Here is an 11,820-nt window from a genome sequence, read left to right as displayed (position 1 = left end):
AAAGAAAATAGAGGGTTGTAGCCTTCTGTAGGTAAGCACCTATGTACTACTACCTCAGCTAGTACAAGAGCTAAGGGGGTTGTAGCTCCCTTCCAGAAGAAGCTAGAGAATGAGAGAAGGTTGTAGCCTTCTGCAGATAGCAGCCTACGTACTGGTATAAGACTGCACCAGTATAGAATCATTGTAAAAAAAAGTTTCTAATTAAAGGAAGATAGAGACGAATTGCAGCAGGTGGTTTTCACCCACATTGGGTTTCCACCTTATATCTTTGTGTCCATGTGTGTGATGAACTGTTCTGTTTTACTGCTCCTGTTTAATATTCTTATGATTAATGAAGTCCTAAATCTGAAGCTTTCTGATATACGCTGGTTTCTTTAGACACAGTAGCGTATATACGCAGTTTCCCATAGCAGAAGTAGTGTATACAAATCTGATTGTGAAATGAAAAATAATTGATTTGATAATACTGATTCACCCCCACTCTCAGTATTATTTCCAACAGAAAGCTCTTTTGACCGTCACCAATGAGTTTATGGTGACATTTTTCGCCCCTCACCAATGTCTCTTTTTCTTGTAGTGAATGCTGACTATCATGAATAACGAAATAGTTGCACTTGAACATGACAAAGAGATGTATGTGCATAATTAGTTGGATTCTATCCATGTACATGGTTGGTTAGAGTCGTTTGCTATATCCTATTGTGGATCCACCATTGAATACGCACTCAATATAAATATTAATACCAGTTCTTGTTATGACATAATCAATGCTAGTATCAGTCTTTGTTATGTATTTTATCCATTACAACATAACTCAATTAATGGGTTGCATGTGATACTTACACATCCCACCTACACTCTACATGTTCATCTTTCATAGTCCCACATAGGAAATTATAAGGAACATTTCTATTTGATTCGTTGGATCTAAATGGATTAGGTAGTTTTCAACTATTTCTACGCCATTCCATCCATTCGTGAAACCAACATAGAGGGGAACTTGGGTAAGAGTGATGTTTCTCATGTTGAATATAGGTTATGCTACGACTCGAGGTGTATTGATACCTAAATCATAGTAGAATATTGCATGCGTACCTGGAGAGGTGATGAACCGTTATTCTTCTCCCATTTAACATGATTTAAGGAGGTTGTAGAGATATCTGTCAGAAGTGGGAAGAGTGGAATTTATGAGCCCAATGAGTTACCATATTCAAACATCTAATCCATAGATCATTCAATTAGCTTCTCAATAACAAAACTCACGCCTTTTCCATAGATGGTGCATCCACGAGATCAAGACAAAGTACCAACCATAAATGGAAGAGTAAACATGAAAGCATTACATTCTTAAATAGTGCATTTAGGATCAACATCTTGCATCTAGGGCATAGACTGTGTTTTGTAGTTTTCTCCTACTGTTGGTTGTGTTTTTCAAAAGTATAGAGAAAAGTTAGTGATGTAAAATAATCACATATTGTTATTATAGAACTAGAAGATGATATATAGAGCCACACATTATTTTATATAATGTGTTTTCAATAATAAAACCAATGTGAAGTGTGCTATGATAGTAGAGAGAATAACACATAAAATCCCAACATGTCTACTCATAGAATGAGCCTTCATTGGATATGGCAGGTTCATAGCCAACTAATCATCTTTTAATGTCCTACTTAATTTAATAGAACTTAATTAACTCACATATATTTGTATTTGCATGCTAGAATAAAATAATAAAAAACAACAATCAAATACAGAGAAAAGTTATTGTAGTTAGAGCGATAAACCCAAATAGATGCATGCGCTCATATATGTATGGTTGAAAGGAAGTTGACAAAGATCAATGTTTTACTTCGAATGAGAATATATATAAAGATCCCATTTAATTGCCTCACATGATCACATTCATGGTATAAATATTTATCTAATAAGTTGCAAGACACACTATGTAGCATACCTAATGCCTCATAATGCATTATAATCCACAATTTTAAGCAACAATTAAATTTATGAAACTTTATGTAGGAATGTAATTCATCTAATACAATTCATAATATGCTAAATTAATTTCATCTAAACACAAACAAATCATAAAATGACAAGTAAATTCATTTATAGGTAGAACAATAACAATTGCAACTCGTAAATAACTAAAAAATACTTCTACCTAAGAATTATTCACCAACTTGTTACAAATGAAGAATGCTTTACCCAACCATAGACTCGATATCACACATGTACTCTCTATCAAAAAGGCCACCCCTAAACTAGGACTATAAATCTAAAAGGGAAAATTTCTACGAATTGATTCTAATTCCTCTCACTTAACCCAATATAGAGTTCTTATGCTGGGAATTAACACTGCAACCCATACTAGAGACACCAATCCTATTTCAACCAATCACACTATTTCCCAATTGACCCATACAACACAAAGGAGTAGATTCCCTTAGTTGCTAACCATTCCCTCAAACTATTCCACTTCCTTTAGTGCTCTAGTGCAGATTAACCAGGGGATCTCTAATGTTGGGAACTAAGGAATTTGGTTGTCAACCATGACTTCCTTTCTCTTCAGTGCTCATCCATGAATTCTTCTCATGGCTGCCACATGATTATGGCAATAGTACATGGTCACAATATGGCAACATAAGAGTAGAGAGAGAACCAAGAGAAGAATGAATGAGAATGATGATATTGTGCTTACATCCATAAGAGCATAAGCTATATATTGAATGCAAAGGATAAGCCACATACCTCAATGGGAAGTTGACATAAGTTTCTATGTTGGAACCACTAACATCAAGATTGATGAATAATTAAACAAGCATAGTCAAAGGTTGGATAGCTTAGGATAAAGGTGAGCAACAATAAAATAATATATTATCTCTTAACCCCCTTTCCTCCTTTCTTGTGGATTCATAGCCCCCTTTCCTTTCCTTCTTCATTTGTAGCCATATATATATATATATATATATATATATATATATCTCATTACTGGTCATTCTTACTTAGACCATGTTTGTAGTACTTATAATCATTTCATCATTACATATACATTCATAAATCAAGGATCTAGACTGAGCTATAATTTGGCCCAAGTATACAATTTCTTATTATATTTTATTATTTCAATGCATGTAAATGTCATATAGTCAAACTAACTAGTGGGTTTAGTATAGCTTGAACGAGTCTGATAGTTAAGAACATGTTTTTCCTCCCAATGGGTTACAGGTTCAAATCACTTCTCCCATAACCAATAGTTAAGAACATATTTTTCCTCCTAATGGTTACAAGTTCAAATCATTAATCCCATAAACCAAATGTTTCATACACAGATCCAATGGGTAGCTTAGTGACATTAAAATTAGATAATTATTTTATTTCATACAATTAAATATAATACATAAAACTAAAGAAAACAAAGCTTTCAACCCAAACACCTAATATAACTAGAATTACAAAATAAAATCAACAATACTTCACTTTACTTCACTTTACTTTTTTTTTATTCTCCTTAGATTGACAAAAAGTCCTGAAAATAAAAAGAAAATAAAATTAATAATAAAACACCACTAAACTTAATTAATTTATTTAATAATAAATGGATAAATAACCTATATCTATTAAACTAATAACAGAGAAATAAAAGAGATACTTTAATGATAATAATCATAAATCAGCAAGAAAACCTTACCTCTTATCCCAATTCATTCGCCATAAAATCAATCCAAGTACAATAATTTGAATTGTACTTCCGCAGAGTAATCCTATCCAAATCCCCTGGAACGTATCCAAAATTTATTATATGATTAAATTTAGAGATTGTCAACGCCTACCTAAATATATGGAAGCAGCTCTTTCTCTGGAAATAAAAAGAATGTCTATAAATAATTTGAAGCTTACATTCCAGTAAAACCAAGCAGTTCTTTTTCTTGAAATAAAAAGAATATTTATAAATATTTTAAAGACAGCATTCCAGTAAAACCAAAAATTTCATGTAAATTTTGATCACCTTTATTCCCATATGAAATGAGAAACCTAATAACATCCCAAATGGAGCACCAATAAAATAGTAGCACACAAGGTTCACTGACACAACGCGAGCCTGCCTGCCTGATCCAATCGCTACCCCTGCATACAAATTAAAAACCTGAATGTTAGCAAATCACTAATATTTGAGAATTTAAAAGTCATAAACAACACACAACAAGACATATCAAGGGAGAGTGACAGTCATTTATCATAGCATTAGCTGTGTTGGCTGTCTTGATTAAGTGGATTTACAGAATGCATAACCCATCTGGGCATCACCACTTCATCAGCCACATTAGAGTCTGGATTACCTCTTGGCAGTGGCAACAGCAAATGAATCAGACCCAAATTAACAATGGATCATGAACACTTTATGGAGTGTGAAAGCAAAAGATGAGCCAGGAATTCATGCATTTGCCCTTATAAACAAATCTGCAGGCCAGCCGTCCAAGCTCGGACGTGGATGCAAAGATGGGGGATTATGTTGATGGCAGATTCCAAGAATACCTCGAAATCCGATTATCAGGAAAAAGTTCAAACAATTAAACTCTTTTCTGATTATCTTGATGATTTGAATGATGCTATGCAAAAACTGTGCAAAGACTGAGCAGGACCTTCGACCTCCTTGCTACCAGCTTCATCGTGAGCCAGCTGGATGCCTGCGTCCATTGGGTGTTAGACTTAGCCTGTCGTCATCCTTAAAGTGATTCGCTGGTGGAGGTGGTTATAATATTTAACCCAACACTGCTTATAATGGTAATTGATTACGGGTCCGTGTGTCTACTGGATATTCGACTTAACCTGCTGTCATTGAGTCATTTTCAAAATGATTTATCTATGGAATTGGTTATGATTTCTAACAACACTGTTTGTAATGATAAATGGTTACTAGTTCACACACTGAGGAAGAACTTTCACCTGCAGGGCATTGGGGGGGTGTCTCCAGACTCCAGGTGTTGGATTTACCCTGCTGCCATCAAGTTTCTTTTAAAATGTTTTACCAGCGCAGTTGGTCATGATCTTTTGAAAGACTGCTTATAGTGGTAATTGGTTACAAATTCAAAACATGGACAAGAGCTTTGGTGTCTTGGACTCAAACTTCACCATGACCCAGCAGGGTGAGCGTGTTTGTATTGGATGTTGGATTTAGCTTATATGTCCAGTCACTTTTAAAGTGATTAGTTGTTGAAGTTGTTAACATCTTTCACAACACTGCTTATAATGATCTTGGGCAAGTTCTAGGCACCAACTTCACCTTGAACGTTTTACGTAAAGCACCAATGTAGATAAGAAGGTGGTTGTGATATTTCACTCTATGATAATTGGTCAAGAGTCAAGACCTCTGCTTTTTACCCAAAGCACCGATATTGCTCAGGAATACAGCTGTATGAGGCCTGCCAACAACCTTCAACTTAATCTAGATTTCAATGCTGGAATAGATAAGCATGAGCATCACGGAGCTGTGTAAGTGGAAAAATGGAAATCAAATCAGAAGTTGATGATCATCCCATTACTGGGTGCTTCAAATGGATCCTATCCACCACGGGATAAGTAGATTTCCCCCTTCCATCAAGTTAATGACAAGCCTACAAGGACTCATGTTTAGGATATATTGTGAGGCCAACCTAGAATTTATATTAGTTACCCAGGGCAGTGTTGCAGTGATTGTACTGGGAAATCCACATAAGCCCGTTAATAATGGAACAAAGCAGATTCATGGGAGCACAAAGAAAGGGATGAAGCTGGCTTCCTAGCTTTTGCTTTGGACAATAAGGCCACCAAGCATGCTCTGAAACATGGGGAGAGAAATGGAACGAGATATACATTAGAAGATTACAATCATGAGAAGGCAGAGAAGTCAATTCAATGGACCTTGAGTGCAGATGTTGGAAATAGGTACAACTGCCTAAGGCTTGTAAACAACTACAAAATCTGTTGATAGCCTTCGTCGGAGGAATATGTGATGGCAGTGAGATTACTGCCTATGAGTGAAAGAAACAGGGCAATCAGGAATGGAAGCTTCAACCTGTTCATTCAACAATTACAGTTGGCTTCATGGGACCATAGAGAAAGAGATGAAGCTGGCTTTCCAGCTTTTGCTTTGGAAAGTAAGGCCACCAAGCATCTTCTGAAACATTAGGAGGAATGGAACCAGATATATGTTTGCAGATTACTTTGCTTTGGAAAGTAAGGCCACCAAGCATGCTCTGAAACATGAGAAGGAATGGAACCAGATATATGTTTGCAGATTACAATCATGACAACGTAGACGTGTCAACTCTATGGGTCTTGAGTGCAGTAGTTGGAAATAGGGATAACTTCCTAAGGCTTGTGAACAACTGCAAAAACTGCTTATGGCCATGCAGGAGGAATATGCTATGGTAGCAAGCTTACTGTCTCTGTATGAAAGAAACAGAGTAACCGGAAATGGAAGCTCTAGCCTGTTCATTCAACAATTACAACATGGACAGCAAGATCAGAAGGTGCTAATAATTCTTCAAATGTAGCATCAAAACATGTCAGGCGTAAAACCTGACTCAGCTCCAAGAATGAGCAGATACCTGGTGTTTGTCAACGCCTTTTGCTGGTGATTTTTGATAAAAACGTTGCTTACGGAAGATCAGTATTTGCTCATTCCAGTGCTAGATATAGTTTAAGAGATTCTAATTAAATAATAAAGTATCCTACACCTGTCACTTCAATCAATTTTCCTGGTTGAATATGTACTAAACCTTTAATGATGAATTGAAGTCAAGTTTAGGTCAAACACATTTCTTCACCTACAACTTTTTTATTTTTACCCTTAATCTGTAAATCAGTTGGTTGTGGGTTTATGGTTTCAGTTCCTCTCTTCTTGAGAGTTTAAATTCTGGGGGCCGGGGGGAGGGGGTTTTAAATTTAAAATTTTACTTTCATTTTAGGTTGAGGGTGGAAGTTAGAAGAAGGGTTAGATTGAAGGTCGAAGCTGATTGTGAAATTATGCTGTTTCAAGGAAGTAGGTTAACCTAGGCGCAAAATGGCATAACTAAAAAAGAGAGCAAACAAACAAACCTTATCTTTACTAAAATTTAAAACTAATTTCTAAAATAAAATATACTATTCAAACACTCTTCGGATTCAAAACACGTATATCTAACTTAGCCTGTAAAAAAATCCTCAAACTATGATTTGAGACTTACCGAGGAGCACTTTTTGTATTCCGTTAAGGACGACGGTGAAGGCTAACAAAATGCCGAAATTGGCAACAGCATGTTGCACAGAAGTATTACTGGTAAATAAATAACCCAGATGGCTACGGAAAACCAAAATAACAGCAAACATTATAATTCCTATAATAAACGAATATGCCAATGAGACAACGGCGGAAAATTTAGCCCCAGTGGGAATCCCAGCTCCGAGCTGGTTTGCAACCCTCACACTGCATATACACAAGTAGGCAAGTAAGAGTGATATTCGAGTGTAAAAATTATATGACTATTCTAAGCTACAGCTACAGTTTATAAATTATATACACATAATTACCCGGTCGCAACGAGAAGGCCAAGAGGTATACACGTCATCAGTGCAAGGATGGCCAGGCTGCCAGGGATTCAAACCAAAAAAGATTACTTGAGAGCTGAATGCAAACTCGTTGTCTGTAAGATGGAATAAGTAAAAATGACTTCAACACTAACAAATAGCAATGCACACGTTGCCATTTTTATGTTATGCTTCTATAAAGAAGTAATATGCACAGGTTGCCATTTTTATGTTATGCTTCTATAAAGAAGTAATATGCACGGTATACATTATGCTTCTATAAAGAAGTAATATGCAGGGTATGCATAATGATTTTATAAAGAAGTAATATGCATTTTACTGCATTATAATGGTATAAAGAGGGAAGATGAAGAGATAGAAGTATGTGAATGTAGCATAAATTTATTATGATTTTAGATCTGGAGTGTTTTTTAAAGTGATATCCATTTATTAATACTGGATTATGATGGTATAAAGATGTAAAAAGTATTTTACTATTTTCAAGAGGTATAATAATTATATATAATTATATAAAAATAAAATGTAATTTAAAAATCTAAAAAAAATATATGAATGTAGTATAGATTTATTTTAATTTTAGATTTTAAATTTAAAAGATTTTGTAAGTGATTTTCATTATTATATGTTTATTGATATTTTATATATTATGATTATATAAGAATATAATATGTAATTTAAAATGTAAGAAATTTATTATAATTATATAAAAAAGTAAAATACAATCTAAAAATTGAAAAAAAAAAACATGCGAAAATATAAATCTAGTTTTATTTTAATTTTAAATCTAAATGTTTTATAGTTAATTTTTATTATATATTTATTAATGTCTATGGGAAAGTGTATTTTGCAATTTCAATCTTTTCATATATAAGAGGAGATGATACCGTAATATTTAAATTATGTGAAAAGAACGGTCCATCTTAAATAAAATTTATCGTATTATTTTTTCAAAATATAAAAATTGTATTATTAATTTATTTTTTAAATATTTAGTATATTACAATGAATTAGTTTGTCAAGTCCTTCACTTAAATCAAGTAATTTCCATTTTCTTACCAAACAGAGAGGAAATCAAGCATAATTTTATTTTCTTTCACAGTTAAATCAGGTAAAGTCCATTTTCTTACCAAATAGAGAGTGAATTCAGCATAATTTCAGTGCCTTTTACGTGTCCGGTCATCAAAACCAAAATCCTGTAATATAAAAAGTCCAAACTGTTGACCAGGCAAAATATTAGAATCCTGTAATATAAAAAGTCTAAACTATTGACAAGGCAAATTATTAGAAATTGTCAGCTATAGGCTTAACCCCCACATGTTTTGCAATTTGTACACATCTATAAAAACTTGGATATTTAATTCCTTGAGAACTTGTTGAAATTAAACTAACCATGACAGAGCACCAGATGCCACAGAAAGCTTTAAAAATGGCCAGAGTTCGTCGAAAGCTTCCATGGAAAATCCAGTCCATGTAAAGGGGCACCCGCCACGGATAACATAGAGGAAACTGAAAATCGTAGACACCCAATGCCCAATGTTTAATGAAACAAGCGCACCCGAGAGGCCCATATTAGATTTCGAGATCAATATCCAATTTAACAGAACAGTGGTTACTGTTCCAAATGCAGCTGACCCTGCGACGATCATATTCTTTGATTGCGAACTTAAATATCCCCCCATCGTACAACCGAAAGGCAATGAAAGATATAGTGGAATGCACCACCGCGCTGCTCTCCCTGATAAGTCAGCGATATTTTCAGGATGCCCTAGAAACCTGAAAATAGGGGCGGCAAACATAAAGATGGGAAAAAGAAGCGCTGCAAGTCCAGATATTACAATCCAAGAGCGCTGCAGATATATTCCAAGCATGCTGTCTTTCTTTGCGCCAAAAGCCTGCGCACATAGAGTCTCAAGTGCATTTGCCATTCCAATCTGTTCAGCCAAATTAGATGTATGAGAATTACAAGGCCCGCCTAACCAAGACAGGTTAGATGTGTTTGAATCACTGGGTGGGGAGATGTTGATCGTGACTTCGCGCATATAATTAAATCTTAGGTATCGTATATAAATTTGAATTGGAAATAGGATTTCATTGAAAAGAAATTGACTTTAAAAAATTCACTGAAAATTTGAAAATAATCATATAACCTATCGAAATACTTAAAAGGCTTTAAATATATTGCATAAAAAAAATATTTGTCACATTGACAAAGTTTACAGTACATCTTATTTCTGAGATGTTTGGAAATTTCTATATTACAATTTTATATATATTTCAATTTTATTTATTAAATTATTTTTAAATTTTTAATTGTTTTTTTCAAATATACTGAATCTATGAACAAATATCGACCATATCACTCAACTGCTCACATTGTAGTTAATCAATTACAGAGCAACTCCATAAATTGGTTATGGAACAAATATCGACCATGTCACTCAACAGTTCACATTGTAGTTAATCAATTACAGAGCAACTCCATAAATTGGTTGTGGAGTATAAAGAAAGATTTGGAATTAGATCTCTGTGATATTTTATAAATCCAAATTAAGATGCATCTGCATGTGTTTATCATTTAAATTTAATATTATAGTTACACGAACTGAAATTTGCAAAAAAAAAATTCTCAAAACTCAAGATAAAAAACTGGAAGTTTCTCTTTTTTTTTCAGCACGAAAAAACTGGAAGTTTCTCATCTTCAAGAGTTTCAGTTAAATTTAATATTATAATTAAACGAACTGAAATTTGCAAAAAAAATTCTGAAAACTCAAGATAGAAAACTGGAAGTGTTCTCATTCTTGTTTCAAAATTTATATACAGAAAAATCTCAAAGCGATCACTTATCTACTTAACCTTTATTTTTCCCCAAAATACCGCAACTAAAACTTGTGCATCAAAAGTACGATTCAAGCAATTTGAAGGATAATTCTCACCAAGATTACTGAAATCGAAGCAATAAAAAGGCAGGCGGCTAGAAAAAAGACAGCCACTTCTAAGTTTCCTTAATCTGAGGTTAAGTTGATTACGGAAATCGAAGGAATAAAAATGCCCGCGGCTAGAGAAAAGGCAGCCAGTTCTAAGTTTCCTTAATCTGAGGTTGAGTTGTTTATTTAGTTGTTTTTCCCCAAAATACGGAAATTAAAACTTGTACATCCAAATTATGATTCAAGCAATTTGAATGAGAATACTCACCAAGAATACGGAAATCGAAGGAAAAAGTAGGCCCACGACTAAAGAAAAAGCTGCCAGTTCTAAGTTGCCGATGCGTCCCACAAATGCGTGGGTGATGACAGCTGAGCCCATAGTTGCTAAAGTCCCACCGAAAACCCCCGCGGCAATCCTCCATAAGCATTTGGACTCCGCCCAAAACCGCCCGGCAAAATCCACCGAGGAATCATCTGCATCGTTTGCATTTTCGAGCAAGGAACTTTGAAGCTTATCTTCCATAACAACGAAAGCTTGAAAGCCACAGGAACTGGATTCTCAGGAAAAATATCAGGAATTGGATTTGTCCTTCTATCTCCAGGTTCTGATTCTGCCATTACTCATACTGCAATGGCTTGGTAGGTCCTCCTTACCACAGGTTACTGCACTATATTATATTTTATAAGAATTTTGGATTGTGGTCCCGTGCCAAAGAAGTCGTCACTGTTCCCATAGGGTGGTTTTTCTTTCTTTCTTGAAACCACTGAGCGGATTTCTTGAACATCATCTTTTCATTTAAGGCGGAGTAGTGATTTAATTTTAAACAATGGTTTACGAATAAATTAATATTATAATGCAAGCTGTTGTATAAATTCAAAAACCTATTCCAAAATAAATAATAAATAAAATTAAAAAATCCCACTTATAAATTAAAAAAAAAATATATATATATATAGATAATTTAAAACTTATATAGGACCTAGAATAATATTTTTAATAGTTCTCCATAATTTATTTAAAAAAATACTCTTAAAATTTTTATTATTTAAAATTGGATTTGTAAATTATAAAAGAAATTTTTTTAGATAAATAAAATTTTAATTTTCTATACATAAAATATTAATAAAAATTTAAATTTTATACGATTGTTTAATGTTTTCAATAATCTTTACCTATTTTTCTTTTATTTCTTTTAAATGCAATGGTAAAGCCCAATGTATGTGTCTTAAGAATGGCCAGCATTCTGGTCAGCTTGTCAGAGGGCACTACTTTATCACATTCGGCTAAATGAATTTGTTTAGATATTCTTTATTATATATTTTT

The 11,820-nt window shown here is 33.9% G+C and overlaps 1 protein-coding gene across 1 annotated transcript; it reads right to left on the bottom strand.

Moving 5' to 3' along the window:
- Positions 1-3,489: 3,489 nt before the first annotated feature.
- On the bottom strand, positions 3,490-11,187 carry LOC149170440 (protein DETOXIFICATION 28-like). Its single transcript, XM_089425586.1, has 8 exons — positions 10,765-11,187; positions 8,962-9,503; positions 8,700-8,765; positions 7,555-7,611; positions 7,212-7,450; positions 4,013-4,131; positions 3,695-3,780; positions 3,490-3,532 (listed from the first exon to the last, which is right to left on the bottom strand). The coding sequence occupies exons 1-8, from the start codon at positions 11,017-11,019 to the stop codon at positions 3,490-3,492; spliced, it is 1,407 nt and encodes a 468-aa protein (XP_089281712.1). The 5' UTR covers positions 11,020-11,187.
- Between the last annotated feature and the right edge of the window lie 633 nt (positions 11,188-11,820).

Source organism: Pinus tabuliformis, chromosome 4_2 (genome assembly GCF_031772625.1).
Source record: "Pinus tabuliformis cultivar Carrire ecotype Pingquan chromosome 4_2, CPIR1, whole genome shotgun sequence".
NCBI lineage: Eukaryota > Viridiplantae > Streptophyta > Pinopsida > Pinales > Pinaceae > Pinus > Pinus tabuliformis.
Note: the sequence above shows the minus strand (reverse complement) of the source record. Positions and strands in the feature narration are given on the sequence as shown.